General features: G+C 51.9%; 1 protein-coding gene across 1 annotated transcript in view; it reads right to left on the reverse strand.

The window, feature by feature from the left end:
- TMCO4 (transmembrane and coiled-coil domains 4) overlaps positions 1-25,022 on the reverse strand; it is a 99,318-nt gene that overhangs the window by 17,385 nt on the left and 56,911 nt on the right. The window contains exon 12 of the mRNA XM_010829943.1: positions 374-491. Coding sequence (XP_010828245.1) covers positions 374-491 — 118 coding nt within the window. The remainder of the gene's footprint in view (positions 1-373; positions 492-25,022) is intronic.

The following is a 25,022-nucleotide window of genomic DNA, read 5'->3' on the forward strand; positions in this document are numbered from 1 at the left end:
AAAGACCTCCCATTTGGGGCTCGCTCTTTGCCTCTGTCTCAGCCACTCACCCATGTCCCTCTTGCCCCAGATCACGGTGACCAGCCTGGCCTCTCGAGTCATCCTATAATCTGGTCTCGGGCCTGACCTAGGAAGTCCTCCCCAGGACCTGTCCCTCTCGTGCATTGTCCCATGGACACGGACGCTGCCCACTTCAGGATCCCTGGCCTGGGCCTTGCTCCTTCCAGGGCCGGTGTCCCACTGCTCCCTGAGATCCTCCGGGACGAGGGCCTGGCCTCAAACATCTGTGTCCCCAGGCGACACCTAGGTCACTAGGTCACTAGGCGCTCAGTTAGGGTTGTCAGCTCCCCAGCAGCACGAGGTCTGGACAGACCTGCAGTAGCCATTGACGATCCTTCCAGAGACCACCTTCCGGAAAGGCTCCCAGTGCTTGGCTTCTCCGTCCACAGGTGCGCCCAGCAGGACGACGTCCTCAATGATCCCTTGGCAATCTGGAGAGAGACCCCAGAAAAGATCGTCAGCGGCCCTGGCCACAGTGGGTCCTGCGAGGGACCGTCCAACAGCCGTGGAAGAAATGGATATGAGACCCACGAGAAGGCACATATGCGCTCACTATTGTTCAGTCGCTCAGTCATGTCTGACAATTGCAACTCCACAGGCTGCAGCACACCAGGCTTCCCTGTCCTTGCAGGCGCAAACACATTCGTGCACACATTCATGCAAACGCACACCATACTGCGGCTTCTGTTCACAGAGGCTCAGGCCCTGGGTCAAGCCCTCTGGTGCCTGATCCATTCCTACAAAGCCCGCACACCGAGCCTGTGCCCCACAACTAGAGAAGACGGCCACAGCAAGACCCAGCGCAGTCAAAAAGGAATGAATGAATAATCCAAGCACACATCATCCCCGTTTCAGAGTTTAGGAAAACCAAAGACATTTTCAGGATCACATGGCCAGTGGGTAGCACAGTCCAAGTGGGGACCCACATCTATTTCCACCATCCGTGAAGCTCACGACTGACCGTACACTCAGATGGAGTGTTTCCCTTTAGAAGGGACTCATGGTCCCTGGCATGTTGCATGTGCCAGGCAGGAGATACCACAGCCTTCCTCTGGCAACAGTCCCTGGGGGCCTGTATGGCCTGGTGGTAAGGCGGGAGTGCAGAGGAGAGGGGGGCGAAAGGGCATGGAGTGGATGCATCGGCGCTGACCTAGCGGTTCAGGGTATTTCAGGCAAGGGCTCCTCACACTGCAGCCCGTGGATGAGCGCTGGCCCGTGGGGTGTCCGTCCTCTCAGTATAGATCAGAGCAGCAGTGTCTCTTTGATGTCCCTGCAGACTGGAAACCCACAGCTCACACGCACTTTGAGAACTGCTGCTCTCAGCCCGCCGGGGTGCACACGCACGCCCCACCCCCAGCCGCTGTCCATCCCCGAGCCAGCTCTGTTTGCTCTGGCCTCGTCTCACTTGTTTACATCTGTCTCCTCCTCTAACCTCTGGGTTCAGGGAGGGCGGGGCTCCGGCTTGCCATGGTCACAGCTGCCTGGTCTATCCTTGGGGTTCAAGAACGGTGTGAATGAATGGGTGAGTAAATACACGGCCATCCCCTGGGACAGCCAGTATCTGCACTTTGTAGCTGCAAAGCTCTGGGTTCAAATCCCAGCTTAGTGACTTCTGAGCTAAGTCGCTTCTCTGAGCCTACAAGTGGCTATGGTACTGCCTTGAGGGTCTCTGGACTGCACGGGGATCCAACCAGTCCATCCTAAAGGAAATCTGTCCGGAATATTCACTGGAAGGACTGATGCTGAAGCTGAAACTCCAATACTTTGGCTACTTGATGCGAAGAACTGACTCATTGGAAAAGTCCCTGATGCTGGGAAAGATTGAAGGCAGGAGGAGAAGGGGACAACAGAGGATGAGATGGTTGGATGGCTTCACCCATTTGATGGATATCAGTTTGAGCAAGCTCTGGGAGCTGGCGACGGACAGGGAGGCCTGGCATGCTGCAGTCCATGGGGTTGCAAAGAGTCGGACACGACTGAGTGACTGAACTGAACTGAGGGTCTTTATGGGGATGAAGTCATGGTGGGGAAAAACCCAGGGTGGTGAACGCACAGAGGAAGCTGGCGGACCCCCTGCCTGCCTTGCTCTCCCACCTCCCAGCACGTAGCTCCTTCTTAGAGTCCTGAGCGCCCCTACACTCGGGGAGTTACCTGCTCCGTGTTATTCTTGGGGAGTGGGCCCTACAGGGACAACTCAGCCAGCCCTGCCCGTCTCCTGCTGAGAGACACAGGGCAGCTGGCTTCCTCTCCCTGGGCTCCGGTTTCTAACCAGAGCGCATTTGGTTTCCATTTGAGCTGCATGTCAGACTTTGAGTAAAGGGTTCTGGGCTAACGGGAGTCTGAGAACCCCTGTGCTCCTCTGGCTCTGACAGATCAGATTCCCTGGCACAGAATCCTGACGTCACTCCTTGGCTTCCAGGGAGAGGATAATCTGGCAGAAAGATGTGAAGCCTCGGGAAGCTGGTGGTTCGTGTTGAATGGTAAAGATGACTCAGATGCTCTTCCACGTAAGGGCTACTTCAGGTGCTTGTGCTTCCAGCGAGGCTGTAGATTTTATTCTGAACCCTGCTCTTGGCGGATGAGGAAACACGGGGTCTCAGAGGGGAGGGGGCGTGCCGAAGGTCACTTGGGTAGCTGCCAGGTCCTGGGCATCCCTCCAGCAGCAGCAACTCAGAGCGCAGCGATCATGGAGGGGTTATCATCACCCCCACAGTGCCAACGGCTGTGGGCCAAGACCAATGATGGAGCTTTGCGCTCTCTCTGGATGCCGGCCACTCAGGGCACCTGCCGGATGAATCTATCTCAGGAGCTCCGCTGCCCCAGGGGCCATCACCTGGCGGGCTGGGACCCCTTGTGGCCAGCAGTGGGATTGTGGCATTCCCCACCAGGTCGCCTAGGGCGACCACCAGGATGCCGTGATTCCCATCAGACAGCTGTGATGAACAGCAAAGAGATAGCTGCCTTTTACTGAACTGAGACTAGCAGCTGAAACTCATAAAACAGTCCAGAACCGTCAAATCCAGCCAGGGTGGGCAGCGAGCTGGAAACATGTTTACTGAAGCCTGGTTGAAAACTGACTTAACGAGACCTCCTCCCCTTCTGACGGTTACACAGTCGTAGGTGCTCTCCTTACATTTTAAAACATGATTTATTCTCTGGAACAAAAGGCAAACCTGGAGATAAGCCACGAAGCAGACTGTCTGTGACACACAGGTGTTAGCCAAAAAAACTTGCTGCTGCTACTGCTGCTAAGTCGCTTCAGTCGTGTCCGACTCTGTGCGACCCCATAGACGGCAGCCCACCAGGCTCCCCCGTCCCTGGGATTCTCCAGGCAAGAACACTGGAGCGGGTTGCCATTTCCTTCTCCAATGCATGAAAGTGAAAAGTGAAAGTGAAGTCGCTCAGTCGTGTCCGACTCTTAGCGACCCCATGGACTGCAGCCCACCAGGCTCCTCCGTCCATGGGATTTTCCAGGCAAGAGTACTGGAGTGGGGTGCCATTGCCTCATTTTAGACCTACCCAAGGGAGAACTCTATGTCCTGTTCCCAGAATGATACAGTCCAGGAGGGGAAGTCTGAGTTAAGAAAACTGGCCACTGAATTAGATGCCAGGGGAAAAAAAATGTCAAAATTCATTGTTTGGTCCAAAACTTTATAATACCAGAAAATTCCAGTCTTCCAGGTAAAACCCAGAAAACCCTCCCTCAGGTACCACTTTTAGAGTCGAGAAGGGCCCTTCCGTGGGCGCATGCGAGTCTTCGTGTCACCGTGGAGTTCCCTCGTGGTCCAGTGGCTAAGACTCCACACTCCAAATGCGGGGTGTCTGGGTTCAACCCCTGGTCAGGGGACTAGACCCCACGTGCCGCAACCAAGACCCAGCACAGCTGAGTAAGTGTTTTAAAAAAGAAACTGGGATTTAATATTTTAACAATGATAACGAACAAAAGACCACCTTACCGCCGTTTAACTGCAGGGACCATAAATGTTTTCTGAAATGTGTGAGATTTATTCCAGTTGCTACCATCAGCTTTTCTTCCTGTGAATTTTTAAGGTGTGAAGATAGTCCCATAGCTTTATAAACAGTCAGGGGTCCAACAAGCACTGGTCACCTTCGAGTAGAGGACACAGGCATGTCCAGCTTTTAGGCGTGGATTTCTTATTTTTTAAGCAATCCTGTGTATGTTTCCAATACAATGCTTTTACTGCGAAGGTAGAGGCCCTTCACCCTGTTAGGACTTTGGAATTAAGGCAGCGCCATCCCTCCAGCAGTGGAGAAGAAATGCTCTATCTGTCCTGTGTTTTTTTTTTTTAACTTTTTAGTTATGTATTTATTTATTTAGCTGCACTGGACTGGAGTCGAGGCACGCGGGATCTTTCGCTGGGGCAGGTGGGATCTAGTCCCCCGAGCAGGGATTGAACCCAGGCCCCCTGCACGGGGAGTGAGGAGTCTTGGCCACTGAAGCGCCAGGAAGTGCTCATCGGTCCTGCCTTCTCCTCTCCAGTTTCGGTGCTTTTGGTCACTCACGTGTGCTATGAGAAACACTACTTTTCCAAACTGTCTTTGACTTCTGTCTCTTATTTTTATTCTTAATACGGGACCCAAAGTGATCCCTTTAAAAGTCAAGTCATAGGCACGAGGTAGGTACCTTCTGGGGGTGATGGAAATTTTCGACAACTGAGTCGTGGAATGCTTTGGACTGTACGTTTGCTGAAAATCACTGACTTATATACTGAAGACGGGGGGATTGTGTAGTATGTAAATTACACTGGAGGGAGAGTCAGATCATTTCACTCTCATGCTCAAGACCCTCTCATGGGGTCCATCTCTCCTGGGGTAAGTCATCTTCAGCAGCTCCTGAAGCCTGCTGAGACCTCCCCCATGCATCCCCTCATCGCTCTGCCAGACTGGCCTCACTGTTCCAGAACATGCCAGGCCTTTCCCTCGCTGACCCCTCCTCCCAATGCCTTTCCCCCTGACATCCACACGCCTTCCCCTGGCACCTCTCTGCTTAACTGTCACCCTCCAAAGGGAGGAGGATTTAACCTCCCACCCCGACCAGGAGTCCCATCTCTCTTCTCTGATTTCCTTTTCTCCACAGCACTTGAGACCATCTAACTCATGACCTAGTTGTCTTTTAAAATCTCTCTTTCAGTCTGCCGGCCACTACATGGGAGCTTCCCGAGGCTGAGACTGTTCTTTCTCAAGTTCCCCAGGGAGGCCTGTCTAGTCAAGGCTGTGGTTTTTCCAGGAGTCATGTATGGATGTGAGAGTTGGACCATAAAGAAGGCTGAGTGCTGAAGAACTGATGCTTTTGAACTGTGGTGTTGGAGAAGACTCTCGAGAGTCTCTTAGACAGCAAGGAGATCAAAACAGCCAATTCTAAAGGAAATCAGTCCTGAATATTCATTGGAAGGACTGATGCTAAAGCTAAAATTCCAATACTTTGGCCACCTGATGCAGAGCGGACTCACTGGAAAAGACCCTGGTGCTGGGAAAGATTGAAGGCGGGAGGAGAAGGGGATGACAGAGGATGAGATGGTGGGATGGTATTGCTGACTCAATGGACCTGAGTTTGAGCAAGCTCTGGGAGTTGGTGAAGGACAGGGAAGCCTGGTGTGCTGCAGTCCTTGGGGTTGCAAAGAGTTGGACACGACTGAGCAACTGGACAACAACAGGGAATCCCCAGTGCCCTCAGCAAACAGCACCTGGCAGAGGTGCTGTGCTCAGTAAGTACTTGTGGGATGAATGAAAGCAAGCCACGGGACTCGGCGTATGAACCCTTTGTGGTGAGAATACATGCAAAAAAAATTTTTTTTTTAATTGAGAGGTGCCAGTCGAGGATCTCTGTAGACTGGATAATGAAGAGCAAGTGCTGACTCTGCTGAAAGTAAATGTGAGTATTTAACCACTGCTCTCAGCTTTTCGGGCTTTCCTGGTGGCTCAGTCAGTAAAGAATGCCCCTGCAACACAGGAGACATGAGTTTCATCCCTGGGTGGGAAGATCCCCCAGAGGAGGGCATGGCAACCCACTCCAGTATTGTTGCCTGGAGAATCCCATGGACAGAGGAGCCTGGTGAGCTACAGTCCACAGGGTCGCAAGGAGTTGGACAGGACTGAAGCAACTGAGCACTCAAGCACCCACTCAGCTCTTTAACTGCTGGTTTCCAGGGTTCTGCTCCAGGGCAACGGCTGCTACTGTGCTAGCTACGGTCTGCAGCGGGCAAGAACATGAACGGTCCTTCTGACCCTGCCCTGGTGGAGCTGGTCCTTCTGACCCTGATCTGACTGAGCCGACCCTCCCCTGGCTTCTGACAGTGTGAGCCAGAGGCTCATGGTGACCCTCCCAAGAAGCACCTAACATCAGCCATATTCACAGAATCCCTTGGGCTTGGCCTACATGATACGGAAGGCTCGGGATCTCCAGACCCTTCAGGAGCTTCGTGGTGTAGCTCAAGGTGCTCCATCTCTGGGGGCAAAGATCCGGAGCGAATTTGAGGGCCTGCGTAAGTGCAATCCACCGCCAGCCAATTAAACGCCGCCTGTCTCGCACGGCAGGTGCCATGATTAGAACTATCGGATGGCTGTTGAAACTCACAGAATTTCTGGATTCAGGTAGCTTTTTTTTTTTGTCATTACATACTTTCTCCACCAGGAGACGCTGAAAGAGTGACAAGTGCCACAGGCAGGGCTGGGAAATGTTTGCCAGCAGAAAGCGCCCAGGGGCACAGAAACGCTGGGAATCGCCAGTCTGGGAGAAGTTGCTTGACCTTGAGCACAAAAGAAACCTTCAAATGCTGGTTTTGTGTGAATTGAAGTCAGTTATTTAGTAACTTGGAGCCTTAGCTTCCTCGTGTAAAATGGAGATAATACAATAACGTTGATTTCCCAGGGCTGGAGTGAGGTTGTTATATGCTCAGGGTGGTGCCTGGCACATGCCTGGTCAGTGGGATCCACTGTTTTTCCCATGCAGACAGTCAAGTTGGCAGCGAGGTAGAAATGGTGGGCAGGACGCACTGTCTTTGGAGATGGCTTCGCCATTACAGTACCACGCCTGTTTTTGCTGCTGCTGCTAAGTCGCTTCAGTCGTGTCTGACTCTGCGACCCCATAGACGGCAGCCCACCAGGCTCCCCTGTCCCTGGGATTCTCCAGGCAAGGACACTGGAGTGGGCTGCCATTTCCTTCCCCAATGCATGAAAGTGAAAAGTGAAAGCAAAGTTGCTCAGTCGTGTCTGACTCCAGCGACCCCATGGACTGCAGCCCACCAGGCTCCTCTGTCCATGGGATTTTCCAGGCAAGAGTACTGGCGTGGGGTGCCATTGCCTTCTCCGTGCCTGTTCCTAGCCAGCTGCTAACTGCAGGTACTATTTGAGGAGTCAGTGGTGGGGAGTGGTGATACCGGGCACCTGGTCGGAGGACGAAGCCTCCGGAGGGAAGCAGCTGTAGAGCTGTAAACTACGGTTAAACACGTCCTCATTTACTGAAAAACATTTTTTTTTTTGGCCCCGCCACTCAGCTTGTGGGATCTCAGTTACCCAACCAAGGATTGAAACCGCACCCCTGGCAGGGAAAGCAGACAGTCCTAACCACTGGACCGCAAGGAAAGCCCCCAAATTAAAAAAAAAAAAAAAAATTATAGTAAAATACTCGTAACATGAGTTTTCATCTTAACCATTTAAAACAATGTTTTTGATGTGGACCTTTTAAAAAAGTCTTTATTGAATTTGTTACAATATTGCTTCTGTTTTATTTTTTATTTTTATTTTTGAGCTCTGAGGCTTGTGGGATCTTAGTTTCCTGAGTAGGGGTCCCAGCCCCCGCACTGGAAGGCTCCATCTTCCCACTGGTCCTCCAGGGAAGTTCCGTAACGTTTTTAAGAGTGCAGTTCAGTGGCATTAAGCACAGTCACACTGTTGTGCAACCATCTTGCTTTTTATCACTCAGGATTTAGATAAATCAATTTCTATCTTGTCAACTGCTCTTATCATGCCAGATTCCTGATATGACACTTTTACCACTGGGGTGCTCCTGGCAGTCTGGAGATTGTCTTAGCTTTTCAAAAAACAAAACAAAACAAATCACAAAAAAACCCCCAAGAGCTGAGAATGGCTAGTTCTTCACAACAGCAAGAATTCTTTCACTCTGGACCCTTGGTCTTTAAAATCCTCTATGTTGTGGTTCGGTCACCAAGTCGTGTCTGACCCTTTGCGACCCCCTGGACTGCAGCACACCAGACCTCCCTATCCTTCATTATCTCCCCGAGTTTGCTCAAACTCATGTCCATCGAGTCGGTGATGCCATCCAACCATCTCATCCTCTGTTGTCCCCTTCTCGTCCTGCCTTCAATCTTTCCCAGCATCAGGGTCTTTTCCAATGAGTCAGCTCTTTGCATCAGGTGGCCTAAGTATTGGAGCTTTGGCGTCAGCATCAGTCCTTCCAATGAATATTCAGGGTTGATTTCCTCTAGGATTGACTGGTTTGATCTCCTGGCTGTCCAAGGGACTCCCACGAGTCTTCTCCAGCACCACAATTTAAAAGATCAGCTCTTTGGCACTCAGCCTTCTTTAAGGTCCAACTCTCACATCTCTACATGACTAGTGGAAAAACCATAGCTTTGACTACATGGACCTTTGTCGGCAAAGTGATGTCTCTGCTTTTTAATGTGCCGTCTAGGTTTCTCATAGCCTTCCTTCAAGGAGCAAGCGTCTTTCAGTCTCATGGCTGCAGTCGCCATCCGCAGTGATTTTGGAGCCCAAGAAAATAAAATCTGTCATTGCTTCCACTTTTCCCCCTTCTATTCGCCATGAAGTGATGAGACCAGATGCCACGATCTTAGTTTTCTGAATGCTGAATTTTAGGCCAGCTTTTTCACTCCCCTCTTTCACCCTCAAAAAGACGCTCTTCAGTTCCCCTTCACTTTCTGCCATTAGAGTAGTAGTATCTGCATATCTGAGGTTGTTGATAAACTGTTTCTGTCAAACTAAACATTCTTAAAATGTACCAAGTAGGGCTAGCTCTTTCAGAGTCCCACAGAGCATCCTTTTTGTACAATGAGGGGGGCCCTGTGTCACTGGGAATGGCCACTCCCAGCTTCGCCTCTGTCATTCTGTCCTCTCCAGACCACGTGCTTTCGGAACGTGAGGCAGGCCCTGGCAGTGCCTGCCAGGTCTCTCCCACCAGCCTCCTCTAGGAGCTACACAGAAATCTCATCACATGGCAGGAAAGGCCACATCACATGCTCCCACAGGCCTATCACACTGTCAGTAATGAGATTCTCCCGCGCTGCAAAGACCACAGTTTGAGAAGTGAAAAAGAAGGATGTTCTTCCTCCTGGCAGGGGGTCGTGTGTGCAGGGAGCGATAAGGTGGGAAACGAAGGAGGAAGTTATCTCCTGATGGCGGGTCCAGAAAACAGACCTTGAAGAAAATGCTGTGAACTGCATCTAACACAAATGAAATCCATGCCAAAGACACACGTACACACAAGATAAACCCACAGACGCAGCGGAGGGGAGAGGGAGAGGTCCAGGAGCCGGAGGGAAGGGAGATGAAGGCAAGCTTTGACTGTCCCCCTCCTCCCAACCCTTCAGTGGAATGACGTTCACACTAGAAAGAACCGTTTAAGGGAGCCGGTTGATGGATTATAGGGATTTGGGATGATTTTTTCATGGAAGGAGTAAGCCTTCATCTCTCCCTTTTGATTCCCTTCTCTTCCATTCGGCAAAGTGGTAAGGCTGTTACTGGCATCCGGGGGCCCGAAAAATTAATCTGCATGCCTGACCTCTCGTGGCTGTCCACCCGCCTCTCCAGGGGAGGCTAAAGCGGGGTCTGGCTGCAGACAAAGCAACTGGGAGATGCGATTCTGTAGAAGGGAAAGAAATCACATCAAAGGCGATGTCTGCTGGAGATGAAAGAGCCAGTTGACTGAATGACAGTCTGCTTTGCATTTCAACTGGTATCTAGTGACACCCCAGACGCAGTTTTCAGCTAAGTGAGAGTTTAGGAATTCAAGGTCAGGATGTTTAAGTGTGTCTGAGCTTACTGAGGAACTCTTTGCCTTGGTTTTATCCTTCAAGTATCACAGGCAGTAAAGCTGGTCTAACTTCAGAGGAGCTGGGAGAGAAGCTGGAGAGAGAGACCTTGCTGCAGAGGTCGTTCCTTTGTTGTTTGTTTTTGAACGAAGGTCTGGTATTCTATTTCTTAACCTCCCTTCTTTTCTTTATCATCATCACAGCTTACCTAGGCTAAGTGCTTTATACATATACTGTTTCATTTTCTTCTTGTAACAACCCTAGGAGGTAAGCAGGACTACTCCCATTTTATGATGGGAAAAACTTGCCTCAGAGACACAAAGTAATTTGCCCAAAGTCACACAATAAGGGGCAGAGTGGAATTCAGTGATCCCTACATTTTCTCTCCTACTCTACTTCCCTAATCTTGAACCAAAACATGTCTTTTGATAACAGTGACATCTTCTAAAATCGAATATTAAAAATAGAACAACACAACTTGCCAAGATAAACAGTTCTTACTCGGTTGAGTCAAGACACACACCAGCAGGCTGGAGTTTGCTGGAAGACTGACATCCTGATGTGGGCACCATGCCAAAGGCACACGACCTTTTGCTTTGCTACTCTTGGGAACACCTGTCAAACCAAGTGGGTGGAAAGATCATGCAAAGAAAGAGGGGTCTGCGTGAGACATGTCACACTGCGAAGTTTCTGATGGGCAGTTACGGCTGTCAGTCCACACCCTGCTGCTGCTGCTGCTGCTGCTGCTGCTAAGTCGATTCAGTCGTGTCCGACTCTGTGCGACCCCATAGACGGCAGCCCACCAGGCTCCCCTGTCCCTGGGATCCTCCAGGCAAGAACACCGGAGTGGGTTGCCATTTCCTTCTCCAATGCATGAAAGCGAAAAGTCAAAGTGAAGTTGCTCAGTTGTGTCCGACTCTTCGTGACCCCATGGACTGCAGCCTACCAGGCTCCTCCGTCCATAGGATTTTCCAGGCAAGAGTACTGGAGTGGGGTGCCATCCACCTTAGCATGGGCACTCAATTCCCCACCAGAAAGGTTAAACTGAGCAAGATGACATGAATAGAAGCACAGCTGCTGGTCAGCTTCAGGCTGTGAGCCAGCGTAACACCAGCAGTTTCATTATACGCATATACACAAGTAAAGCGTCTTTCTATTGGGTAGCTACTGCTGTGTGACAAATAACCCCCACACTCAGTGACTTGAGGTAACCATCTGTTATTTCTCATGAGCCTACCAATGGGCTATGCAGTTCTGCTGAGATTATCCCGGCATGCTTGATCCCACTGGGTTCACTCACGTGTCTATGACCAGCTGGTGGGTAGGCTGGGGGCTGGCTGAGATTACGTGGCTTTGCCTCACGTGTCTTCCATCCTCCAGGGGGCTAGTCTTGACTTGTTCTTAAGGTGAGGGTGAAACCCATGTGCAAGGCCTTCTGAAGCTTAAGTTTGAAATGGATATGATGTCATTTCCTTTACTTACTTTTTTTTTAGCGAATACAAGTCACAAGGCCAGCCCAGATTCAAAGCGTGGAGAAACAGACTGCACTTGATGGGAAGAGCTTCAAGGTCATATTGGAAAAGATGTGAAAACAGGGAGGGGTGGAGAAGTAGGGCCATTTTTTTTTTTTTTTGCAATCAGTCTACCGCAGATATACTCAATATATCTGAAACACTGCAAAGTACTGAGAGCTCGTGTGCAGTAAGCAATGGGTTAAAAACCCCTGGTGGTACCAGTACTAGGGAAATGTTTCTTTGAATTCTCACCCAGTGAGAAGAGGAGTGGGAGGAACACTGGGTGGGAATGTCGCCTGGGCACTGAAGTGGCCCAGCCAGGATGTTGGCAAGTGGCTGTTTTCAGGGATGTGGTTTTGGGACCCTGAATGAAGGCAGGATCCTCCTAGAGAACTGGAAAATAGGCCAAAGCAGAATCCTTTGGGCAAGATCAAGGTGGGGTGTTCAAGCACTGATTTAATCAAGTGCAAGATCAAGCAACCAGGTCCAGAGGGCCAGTGGTCAGAGCTGCAGAGCGGGGTCTGGAGGCTTTTATTCAAGTATAATAAAGGCAGCTAGTGGTTACGAGCATGGTCCTGGATTCCGGGAACAGTGCTAGATGTTCTGTCTATATTATCACAGTAATATTCACTGTTTTTTGAAGTAGAGTTCCTTGAGTAGTTACTGCAGCAAGGGTCTCTTCAAGGTAAACTTGCTCAGTCTTTGAAAATATCTTTTGGCTTCCACCTCAAATGATAGTTTAGCTGGATGGATATACAATTTTAGATTGACAATTTTTTTTTCCTTTTCTGATTTCTATTGTTTTGAGAAGTCTCATCAGTCTAGTCAGAGAAGGCAATGGCACCCCACTCCAGTACTCTTGCCTGGAAAATCCCATGGACGGAGGAGCCTGGTGGGCTGCTGTCTCTGGGGTCACACAGAGTCGGACACGACTGAAGTGACTTAGCATAGCATAGCACAGCATCAGTCTAGTTGAGGTTTCTTTGTAAGTATTAAGAATTCATTTAAAAAGTAATTAAATAACTCCTTTTTACCTCTGGAGTTCACTCTGATCTCTGCAGGCGTAACACATTTATTCTGCTCAAGACTCATGTTCCCTGAACCTTAGGAGTCACGTCTGTCGGTCAATCTCAGTCAGTAAAGTGCATCTCTCTCCTATTCTCTCCTTTTTGGAGCTGGAATTAGGCAACTGTTGAACATTACCTTCTCTTTCCTATCTTCTATCTCTTTATCTCTCCACAATGCATTGCGAGTAATTTCTTCAAACCAATCTTCCAATTCATTATTTCCCTCTTTAAGTGTAAGCAAGTGTTGGTCACTCAGTCGTGTCCGACTTTTGGCAATCCCATGGCAATCCCAGAGGAGCCCACCAGGCTCCTCAGTCCATGAAATTCTCCAGGCAAGAATAATGGAGTGGGTTGCCATTTCCTTCTCCAGGGCTCCTGTAGGGGAAATTAGAATGGTATGTCTCAAGTCCAAGGGAGCCCCCCGGTATGTTCATTATCAGAGTGATCCTCTCCTTTGTAAAGTGCTTCTGACTGCCAGATTGTTGAATTGTGAGCCACTCAGGAGCCATTGCTCTTCTGACCTTAACATACCTAATACGTACCCCAAAGATCTTTCCTTTGGGAAAGATTTCTCGCTAGCTTTGTCTCATCTGTTTAACTTTCCCACCAAAGTTTTAATTTCAATGACTATTTTTTTCATTTCTAAAAGTTCCACTGGTTTCATTTAAAAATCTCCCTGTACTTTTTTTCCCCCAACATTTTACTCTTTCCACTTATCCTTCAATGTTTTATGTCCTTAATTATTGTAATCATGCTTAGTTTTTTGAGGGGGGCACTCCTTTAGGCCATTCTATTAAATTAAGGATCTAATCTTGATGTTTGCTTCTTTGCGCTTTTCCCATACGGTGTTTTTCGTGTTTTTTTTTTTTTTTCATGTGTTTTTATAAACTTTATGGAATAAGACCTCATCTTTAAAGCTGCTCTTACATGCGAATCTGTGTAGTTTGGACTGAGGACCTGTATGGTAATGCCTGTGGCTGGGAACCTGGCTGAAAGTCCGCAGAGGTTATTCCCATTCTGCTAGTGCTTATAACCTGGGGTCCACAGCGCTGCCTACAGTTTAGCAAGTCAGAGTCCACTACACTGAGGTGCTCTGGACTCCAATGTCAGGCTCCCATTCTGACAGCAGTGGTCATGTTTCCACTGGGTAATTTTACTTAAAGTGCCTAGATCTGGGTTCAGAGTAAGATTTCCCCGTGGTTGCTTCCTCTTACCCGCTCTCAAGCTTTATAACTGTTTATTCCATTTCTGAAACAGATGGTACAGTGATTGCCGGTCAGGAACAGTCAGGGCAGAGATCACTGATAAGGCTGCTGGTAGTAATGTCTTTATGACTAACGCTGCCATATCCCTGCATGAACAGCCCTGCCAAACTGGGAGCCTCAGACCCCGGCGTGGGCCCAGTTCTGGCAGCCGCTCGCCTCTTTGAACGACCCAGTGAGCATGAACGCATGTCTATGGGCCTGAGTTCAAGTTCCTGGTGGGGTAACTGGAGGCATATCAGAAACCTGGTCATTGCTCTTTCTCTTCTCTGCCAATGACTTTCTCCACATGGGTTGGCACAGGGCAGGGGCCTCCCAGTGACCTCTGCAATGCTGTGGAATCCTCAAAACCAATCCCATCTGAGTTCCCTTCCATCTTTTAAAATAAGTGCCATGGGAACCTCATCTTGTATAGTTTTTGGTCATTAAAGAAAAAGGGGACATCGCTAATGGACTCATGGGATTTGGTTTTTCTTTCTTTTCTTAAGAGAACTTCTTTTTCAGAATATTTCCTCCTGATTTTCATCTGGGGAGGGGAAAAAGTTCACGGAAACGACAGCACACGTTGGGTAGCTGTTGCCAGGAAAGCCCAGTGACGCTTAGGAGGGCAGACCTTCTGCTTTGATGACATGAGCAGGGGTCTGATAGGGCCACGGGAGCTGGGCCAGGCCACGCCTGTCCATCTCCTCATCCAGAAAGGGCTGGAGAATCGCTGACTTGCAGGGCTGTTGGGAAGACTCTAAGAGATGATGCCAGGAAACACCTTTCCCAGCAGGAGCTCGGTAAATACTAGATCCTCCCCCTCTTTGTATCTCCATCCCCCGCTCCCGCCCCGTCTTTTATTTTGGCCACACCTTGCAGCTTGTGGGATCTTAATTCCTCGACCAGGGATCAAAGCCAGGCCTCCAGCGGTGAAAGCATGGAGTCCTAACTACTGGACTGCCAGGGAACTACCCCACTGCTTTGTATCTCTGATGTCTAATAAATACAGACAGGGAGGATGTGGCTGGCTGACACGGAAATCTCTCAGACAGAGGGAGGAGGTACTCAGTTCTGCACAAACCCTCAAGGGAAGGCCGGGCTGCCGGCGCCTGTTGGAAGCCCGCTCTGAGCTGGGCTCGTGAGGTGCGTGCTCCACAAGTCACCGCCAGATGGTGCTGTGGCAGCCACAGATGCTCCAGGTGTCCCGGGAAACTCGGCCAGGACCTTCCAGGAAAGCCACCTGCTAGCGTTGGGCTGACCACACCCCAGAGCACCCGCCACGCCCCAGGGTGAGCCCCTGAGACGAGCCCCCTCCAGACCCGACCCTGCCTTTTACTGGCTGTGCAGCCTGGACAAGCTGGGTAAGCACTCAGTGGCACCATTCAAGAGACAGGTCCAGGGTCCCCGGGCAGTGCAGTGGGCCTTGCCATGGGCCACGGGGCCTAGGCGCACCCGGGTTGGCTGGGACCATCAAAGAGACACTTCATGGGAAGAACCTGGCAGGAACAGTGACTCAGTCAGCTGGCTTCACTGAGTGCGGTTCAGCAAGCCCTCACAGGACTTCCCTTGGGTCCAGCAGCTGAGACTCTGAGCTCCCAATGCAGGGGGCTTACGTTCGATCCCTGATCAGGGAACTAGATCTCATGTGCTGCAACTAAGACCCAGCATAGCCAAATAGATAAATAAATACATATTAAAAAACAAACAAACAAAAAAACCCCACAGCCCTCTTATGGGGTATCTAAGGCTGGGCCAAGGTTGGAGAAGACTCTTGAGAGTCCCTTGGACTGCAAGGAGATCCAACCAGGCCATCCTAAAGGAAATCAGTCCTGAATGTTCATTGGAAGGACTGACGCTGACACTGAAGCTCCAACACTTGGGCCACCTGATGCGAAGAACTGACTCATTGGAAAAGACCCTGATGCTGGGAAAGATTGAAGGTGGGAGGAGAAGGGGACGACAGAGGATGAGATGGTTAGATGGCATCACTGACTCGATGGACATGAGTTTGGGCAAGCTTTGAGAGTTGGTGATGGACAGGGAGGCCTGGCGTGCTGCGGTCCATGGGGTTGCAAAGAGTCAGACACGACTGAGCAACTAAACTGACTAAGCTGTGAGCCATGTTCAACAACAGTCCCCTGAAGCCTCTCCCCCCAGCAACTGCTAAATTACTAAATGTAAAATTACACCAGTGAGAGCCCAACTTGGGACTTGCCGCCTAATTAACATTCTTTCAAGCACCCAGGTGCTCAAAGCTGAAGAAATTATCTCCCTGCCTGAGTTTCTGCAGACACCCCTGCTACCACCCTCCAGACAATTAGGCAGCACCCTGGAGAGGTCATTCCCAGCCATGGTGTGGTCTTCGTGGTACTGGGTCTGTAAACCTTTTCAGCGAGCAGAAGGCAGAGCTGTTTGAGGCTCTGATGGCTAATTAAACCTGAACCTGAGCACTTAGCTCCTCACAGGAGAGCGTGAAACTCTCAGAGTGAGACAGGTTGAAAAGGAAGGTCTTACTACCAGCAGAGCTGGTATCTCCAAGTCCCCTTATGGAAGTGAGAAATAGGATCAATGCTTTCTGCTTTTGCTCTGATGGCTAGGAAGTGAGTAGCTGAAGCCACAGCTCAGTTATAGCAGCTGGGTGATAACAGGAGAAAGTACAACCATAGCAGTAACAGGGACAAAGATAGCAGTTACTGAACGCCTGCGACTTGCCAGCCATTTTTGCTAAGTGCTTTACATATATTGGGGCTTCCCTGGTGGCTCAGAGGTTAAAGCGTCTGCCTGGAATGCAGAAGACCTGGGTTCGATCCCTGGGTCGGGAAGATCCCCTGGAGAAGGAAATGGCAACCCACTCCAGTACTCTTGCCTGGAGAATCAATGGAGGGAGGAGCCTGGTAGGCTACAGTCCATGGGGTTGAAAAGAGTTGGACACGACTGAGGGACGGGACTGAACTGAACTGAACTGAGGTGCTTCCTTCCCCTGCTGGGACCCCCAAACCCCCAGAGGGCTGCTCCTTCACTGCAGAGGTCTGGATTCTTCAGTTATTATCAACCAGACTCATGCAAGGGACTCATTTATACAACATTCTCAGTGAGGGGGAGGCCCAGGAGGGAGGGAAACTGAGACAGGTCCCTTGGTGGGGGCGTGCTCGTGAGGCTGGGGGGGCACCAGGGCTCACCATGGCCAGGAAAATAATTCCTGGAGGCTACCCCTCCCTCGCCCTGCAGAGAGAAGCTTTGGTAGATAATCTGTTTCCCAGGAGCTCGGACAGAGAGCATGGACATCTGCTCCATTTGCAGGAAATTGACAATTACTGGTGGACCAAAATGAATCAGTGTTCAGTTCCTAATGCTGTCTCTTGTGAATGTGCTTAATAGGGGCTCTGATCAGCTCCGGGTTCAAAATAGGTAAAATCTTGTTTCTGAAAAGCCTGAGAGCAGACCTGGGGGCACGCTGGCCACCCAGGCTCTGAAGCCCTCGGGGCTCTGTTGTGGTGCCAGTGCCTCCCTGGAAATACGTGAACACGAGCAGCCTTGACAGACTCTTTGAGCAGGGCCTAATGTTCCACAGCCCACAAGCCACCGACTTCCAGGTTAAACTGATCCCTTCCTAAGTTCCTAACCAACCTGGGCAGAGTAGTAAGCTTCCCATCACTGGGAGCAAGTAAGCAGATGCTAGTAGAGACTTCTGATGGATGATGTCAAGGGGATCCTATATGTGAGGGGTCTGAACCAGATGACTCCAAATTGTCTGTTGGAACCCTGAGTATAGGAGTCCATAATTTCTGATGTTTGTGGGATAAAATGAGCACCGAAGAATTGATGCTTTTGAACTGTGGTGTTGGAGAAGACTCTTGAGAGTCCCTTGGACTGCAAGGAGATCAAACCAGTCAGTCCTCGAGGAAATCAACCCTGAATATTCATTGGAAGGACTGATGCTGAAGCTGAAGCTCCAACACTTTGGCCACCTGATGTGAAGAGCTGACTCATTGGAAAGACCCTGATGCTGGGAAAGACTGAAGGTGGGAGGAGAAGGGGGCGACAGAGGAGATGGCTGGATGGCATCACGGACTCCATGGACATGGGTTTGAGCAAGCTCTGGGAGTTGGTGAAGGACGGGGAGGCCTGGCGTGCTGCGGTCCACGGGGTCACAAAGAGTCGGACACGACTGAGCGGCTGAACAGTAACAGCAAGCGCGTGTGGTCTCACCCACCGCCCTGAGAGGCTGAGCCGTCAGACTGGGTCCCGGGCCGTCCCCGTGCACACTAGTGTGCCTCTCCCCCGTGCCAAGTCATCCATTTCATTCTTGTCCCCGCCCCCAGCCTCTTCACTGGCAAAAGAGAAGGATCTCTACCCGCATCTTAGGTTTGTTTGCACATTAAGGGAAAACTCACGGGACTTCCCTGGCAGCCCAGTGGTTAAGACTTTGCCTTCCAATGCAGGAGCTGTGGGTTCTATATCTGGTCAGGGAGCTAAGATTCCACAATCCTCCTGGCCAAAAATCCAGAACACAACACAGAAGCGATATTGTAACAAATTCAGTAAAGACTTTAAAAATGGTCCACGTTAAAAAAAAAAAAAAAGTTAAAAAACTAAAGGAGAGAAAACGCGCAAAGCTCTTAGTGCGGGTCCCTGGTACAGGCCGAGTGGAAGTCGCTCAGCCGTTTCTGACTCTGTGACCCCGTGGACTGTCGCCCGCCAGGTTCCTCTGTCCAGGGGAGTCTCCAGGCCAGAATCCTGGAGTGGGTAGCCTTTCCCTTCTCCAGGGGATCTTCCCGACCCAGGGATCAAACCCGGGTCTCTGCACTGCAGGCGGATTCTTAACTGTCTGAGTCACCAGGGAAGCCTTAGGTACAGAGCTTGTGGTTAAGCCCCGAGCAAGCCCAGGAGGCCCCCGTGTCCCCTTTAACTCCTCAGCCTGAAGCTCAGAGGCAAAGTGGTTTCGCCTAAGGGCACCTGGACAGTGATGAGCAGGGCCTGGCTTTGCGCTCAGGTCACGGTCTCGTGTACCTTGAAGTCTCCAGGAGAAGCAGTTGGATGGAGCCAACTTACAGATGCAGGATGGAAGGGGGAGCCAGGGCTGACGCCATGGACGGGCTCGGGTGCCCAGAGTGTGGCAGGCCCTGCGGGCTCTTATTGGCTGAGTGAAAATATGAACAGGCGAGCCAGCATATCCCAGCACATCTTGCCAACAGCGTGGACAGGGCCGTTGGCCAGAGACAATGTGCAGGGTCACTAATGAATTCCCTTCACATCTTTCGAGAATGAAGAGAAGCATCAGTGCATAAACAGCTGAAGCAGAACTGATTTCTCGGTTCACGTGGCCACTTCCTGGCTCCGCTTCCATGAGTCAGTCTGAATTGAGCTCTCTTTCCACTTTTTTGAGGCCTTTGAAAGTGAATGCATAGGAAAAATCCACTGGATCTGGGGCCCAGGGTCTCGTGCTTGGATGGTGGCCTTTCTTGGCATCAGGCCCCGCACTCCACCCCTGGCCACCTGCTGGGGCCAGAAATACCCTTGGTCAGAGGATCAGTCACTTCCAAAGCAAATTCCTCCTGTCGGCGGGCAGATGGACCTGGGAATCCTGGCTATGTTCCTCTCCTGCCCTAAGTTTGGCAGACGCACGTTCTGTCCTGGATCTGAGCCGGCGGATCATGCACATGCCGAGCACGTGCTGGCTGACCACGCCTGCCGAGAGGTACAGAAGCGGAGTGGCCTGGGTCACCAGGAGCCGTGGGTGACCCCCTGGCCAGGTCTCGGGGCCGGTGGGGTCCACGTGCTCATGTAGCTCCAGCCTTTCACCACCAAAGGCCTTGGCACCGTTCTCTGCAGGTGGCACTCATGGAGAACATGAAACACAGGTTTCACGTTCCTCATCAACCGACAGGTAATCAGCCACTGACAGGTACCGGGTGCCTCGTACGTGCCAGGGCCTCTGCCAGGAGCTGGTGACACAAGGTGAGCAACACACACAGGGCCTGACCCAGAGTCCTGAGTGCAGAGCAAGGGGAGAGGGAGGGAGCAGGACGCGGCCGCAGGAGAGGGATCCGGACCGAGGGCCAGGGCCAGGCGCTGGGGGGCAGCCTCAGCTCTGCCACCTCCCAGCTCCGACTCTGGGGAAACCCTTCAACTCTCTGAGTCTCAAAGTCCTTGTCCACTCTCTATAGAATATGGTGAGTCAGATGCCGGCCCATGAGGAGGCTGCGAGGATCCGAGTTAACAAAACTGACCCCATCAAGCGTTGGCACAGACATCTGTCCCATCTGTGGTGACGGACACCAGAGCCAAGAGCAGGGACTTCCCTGGTGGCCCAGTGGTGAAGAATCCACCTGCAATGCGGGAGACCTGGGTTCGATCCCTGCGTTGGGAAGATACCCTGGAGAAGGGAAAGGCTATGCGCTCCAGTATTCTGGCCTGGAGAATTCCATGGACTGTACAGTTCAGGGGGGTTGCAAAGAGTCAGACACGACTGAGCGACTTTCACCCACTCACTCACTCACTCCGCCGTCAGGGCTTCCCAGGTGGCTCAGTGGTAAAGAACCTGCCGGCCAATGCAGGAGTCGCAGGAGACTCAGGTTCAATCCCTGAATCAGGAAGACCTCCTGGAGAAGGAAACGGCAGCCCGCTCTAGTATTCTTGCCTGGGAAATCCCATGGACAGAGAAGCCTGGTGGGCTACAGCCCACGGCCTCGCAAGGAATCGAACACAACTCAGCGACTGAGCACACGCGCTCTACATCTCCAGGGCATCTTTATCAGGTCATGTCTGATTGGCTGGGCCCTGGGCTGGAGCCAGTCACCATCACCACAGCTCAGAGTTTTGTCTGCCTGGAGCCTGCTCCCTGCCGGACTGGACCCAGCTCTACACTGGCCTCATCTCTGGTCCTCTGGTGGGTAACCTTCTGGGGACCATCCCTGCCTCTGTCTGTGTCGGGGGTCCCGTGGCTGGAGCTCCTGGGTACCATCAACCTCTGGCACTCTCATCCCAGCATCCTCAGGACCTGCCACACTCTGGCTTCCCATCAAGGGGTTCTTCTATCCTGCAAGCTATGAGGCAGGGCAGGGGAAGACAGCAAAGTCCCTATTTTGTAGATGAAGAAACTAATGTTTCAACTGAGAATTAGAGGCTAGAATCCAAGTAAGGTCTTCCAGCTGGAGCCCATGGTGGGAGTGCTCACTGGCCTTTCCCGGATGTTAGAAACGTCGATTTGCCTTGCTCTAGCTGACGAAACATGAGTGAAAGTCACGTGTTAGTTCCAGGTGAAACTGAAGAGCTAGTGTGTAATTCACCACAATCTCGACCTCCTACTGAGGGAGCTGCCGCTGGCCTGGATGGCTGAGTGACTACAGAGACCAGAGCCCCGCCTACCCACAGTGGGCCGGAAGCACAGTGAAGCCCTCTGCTGGGCTACACCTCTAAGGATGCGGGGGTGTCTGTCACTGCAGCGTAACCTCACCTGTCCTGACTGATACAGCGTGACTGTTTATGTTAGACACGTCACTTACAGGGCGTGCACGCTCTGTTGGCTTCATCCCAGATACACGAGGCACAGAGGCTGCTCACACACAATTCCTGCCCTCAAGGGGTTCGTGGTCCAGACACCTATTTGAAAGTAGGCTGCCCACCCTGAGCTGGAGGGAGGAGCAGGACCAGGCGAGGGGTACCTTGGGGATGGCTGCATATCCCCTAAGCAGTAACCCCCTGCTGTCTGCAACATCACTCAGGACAGAAATGAAGCTGTGAGGTGGTTAATGCCATAGGCAGCTTTTCCTGGGGGAGGGGAAAAAGGATGGGCTGTGGCTGGGTGGGACCAGAGGGCCAAGGGAGGCTGGGTGGGACCAGAGGGCCAGGGGAGGCTGGGTGGGAGCAGAGGGCCAGGGAGGCTGGCTGAAGGGTGCTGTGCTCTGGGCGATTTATTTATTGCTACATCGCATTACTCGGTCTCCAGGGAATCCAGAAGACAATTTGTACATTCAATTGTATTAGAGTAATTCCTTTTTCACATTTCCCCCAACTCAGATAATGACAGCTTTCCTGCAATTAGGAGAGGGTCTTCTCTGTGTAAAGATTAATTGGGTGTTAAATGAGCAGGGCTGCCTGAAACCAGACAGCTGAGCTGGAATGAATTAGATGTGAAACAGCAGCTCCGGGCAAAGGGTGAATAATTCATTCATGACCACAGTCAGCTGCAGACTTGAAGGTGCCCCACCAGTAACCCAGGCCAGCGCTTGGGAGGGGTTGTCAAGAAAGACAGGGTGGTGGGGGAAGGCGAGTGCAGGAGCAGAGAGGAACAGAACCTGGGGGCCCCCACTCTGATGGGAGGCCGATTTTTCCCAACTGGGGCCTCGGTTAAGGTCACCTGTGTGTGTGGTGTGTTCTAATCCTATGAGCCCCCCGTTGCCTTTTTTTTTTTTTGGCCTCACTGTGCAGCCTGTGGGCTCTTTGTTTCTGACCGGGGCTCGAACCTGAGTCCTCGGCAGTGAAAGCGTACAGTCCTAACCACGGGACCTTCAGGGAATTTCAAGCCAGCTCCCTCTTATACAGCTTAAGACAGATCTTAGCATAAAATAAGTGCTCAATAAGAATCCTCAGGCTCTCACATACCAGCATCTGTGTGCACGATTGCATGTAACACTTACAGCCTTGACGACAATACTATTATTACTCAGGGTGTTGCCCCAGTCCCCTGGAGCTCAGAAAGGTGAGGCTTGCCTCGTAGTGGGTGTAGGATTCAAAGGGGATGCCCAGACTCCAGAGCCTGCATATCTGCAGCAGCTGAGCTGGGTCTCTCGGTGGGGAAGAGTCTGTGGCCCCGTCTGAGGCCTGCATCTGTGCAGTCCTTCCGGCTCTGTCCGCCTCTCATCTGATGGGTGGGGACTGGGTGAAAGTGAAGGGCGCTCAGTCATGTCCGACCCTGCGACCCCACGGACTGTGTAGTCCATGGAATTCTCCAGGCAAGAACACTGGAGTGGGCAGCCTTTTCCCTTCTCCAGGGGACCTTCCCGACCCAGGGATGGAACCTGGGAGTGGGTGGTAAGCGGTGAAGTCCTGCAGACCAGAGGCTCAGTGGATGGCTGGAGAGAGAACGTGGGCAGTAAGGGGGAAAGAGGACACAGGAAGAAGAGGGCTCCGCTCAACACGCAGGCGCCTGAGCCTATTTTTGTGAATGTCTGTCCACGTTTTCATTCAAGTTACTCCGTGGCCCCGCTGGCCTTGGGCCCAGGCCCCCAGGGAGGCTGCGCAGCAGCAACTGGCTCTCGGGTTCAGGACCCTCTGCACCGCTCTGCAGGCGGGCGTGTGTTGTTTCTGACTTCCTATTTCTATGAACCCTCAGGAGTTCCCTTCTTGCTCTCTGGAAAGGCAGAGAGAAACAGGGCAAATACAGGACTCTGAGGCCTGGTATCAGGGGCTCACCGTCTACCTGGAGGCGCTGAGGGGGCCGGCAGGGTGGATGGGGTCAAAGGGCATGGCTTGCCCCCCCACCACCCCGCCAACGTGTCCCACCTCTCACCACAGGAGCGCAGCCCACGTCTGGAATAAGCCTCTGCCACCACGGGCAGACCCCTTCTCGGAGAGCTCTTAACCAAGGGCGAGGCAAAGGGCGACTGGGGTGCTCTCTCGCCTCCCGTCCGGACACGCTGGGATGGGATGTTGCCAGAGGGAAAACCCCCAGGCTGACAGAAACGACTCTCCATTCAGAGCATTCTGGCTTCAAGTTTTTCCTTTAGGAGGTGATCGGGTGGGGACAAAACCAGCTGTGCTTTTGAGCACAGGGCTTCTATTCAGATTCGATCAAACTCTTGTTATTTGGGAAGCTTCCCATCCTAGTTCCTTCTATTTTAAAAATCCTCCCTGGACAGAGAACAATGGGGGCGGCAGAGGTCCTTGGGGCTGGCTGAGTTGCTGCTCTGTGTGTTAATGTGTGTGAGCACATGGGAATGTGTGCACGGGAGTGTGTGGGTGTGAACCTCGGGCTGTCCGGGGCTGACCCCCCGCCCTGCCCCCAGGGCCTCCCTCTGCAGGACCTGCTCAGCTCTTCATTCGCCCCACAGTTCAGAGGCCGAGTGCCTAAGCATCAGTTCCAACGCCTCAGCCTGTGCGGGGCTCCTGTCCTAACCATGACCCGCCTCCAGCTCAATGCCCCTCTCACAGGCTGCAAGAACACCGGCCTCAACGTTTCCAGACACGCTGAGAGCCCTTCCTTTGTCCTGCCGGCCTGGGCCTCTGGAATGCCCTCCCCCCTTGGGCCTCTGGAGGACTCCCACCCATACTCCCGGGCCAAGTACAGCAGTGTTAGGACTAAAGCCCGGCACCCTGGGGTCAGATCCTGGCTCCAGCTCTCAGCACCTGAGTGGCTCCTCTGTGTGGCCTCATGCAGTTTTCCCCCAGGGGCTATGGGGAGACTGAGCCCCTGGCGCAGGGGGAGTCTGCACCTGGCTCTTGAGTACATCAGCCCACGCTTGATTCCCTCACTGAGAGTCAAGATCCCCGCCCTTCCCTGAGCTCTCAAACGTGCTGGGTGCCAGGGAGATGGTGGGGCACAGGCAGACCTTGTCCACCTGGAGTTCAGGATCTAATACGTGTGCCAGAAAGTAGACGTAAAATGACAAGCACCGTGGGCTCCCCTGGTGGCTCAGCTGGTAAAGAATCCGCCCGCGGTGCGGGAGACCTGGGTTCGATCCCTGGGTTGGGAAGATCCCGTGGAGAAGGGAAAGGCTACCCACTCCAGTATTCTGGCCTGGAGAATTTCATGGACTGTATAGTCCATGGGGTTGCAAAGAGTCTGACACGACTGAGCGACTTTCACTTTCACTTTCTACCTACTCAATGCTCACCATAGCTCCCCATGTGTGGTAGGCCCTCACGTTAGAGTTTAGAGGAACAGGTGTTTACTAATGGAACCTAAACTGCAGACAACAAAGATCCATCTAGTCAAGGCCATGGTTTTTCCAGTGGTCACGTATGGATGTGAGAGTTGGACCATATAGAAAGCTGAGCACCGAAGAGTTGATGCTTTTGAACTGTGGTGTTGGAGAAGACTCTTGAGAGTCCCTTGGACTGCAAGGAGATCCAACCACTCCATCCTAAAGGAAATCAGTCCTGAATGTT

This window comes from Bison bison, unplaced genomic scaffold, assembly GCF_000754665.1.
Source record: "Bison bison bison isolate TAMUID 2011002044 unplaced genomic scaffold, Bison_UMD1.0 scf7180017864516, whole genome shotgun sequence".
NCBI classification, from domain to species: domain Eukaryota; kingdom Metazoa; phylum Chordata; class Mammalia; order Artiodactyla; family Bovidae; genus Bison; species Bison bison.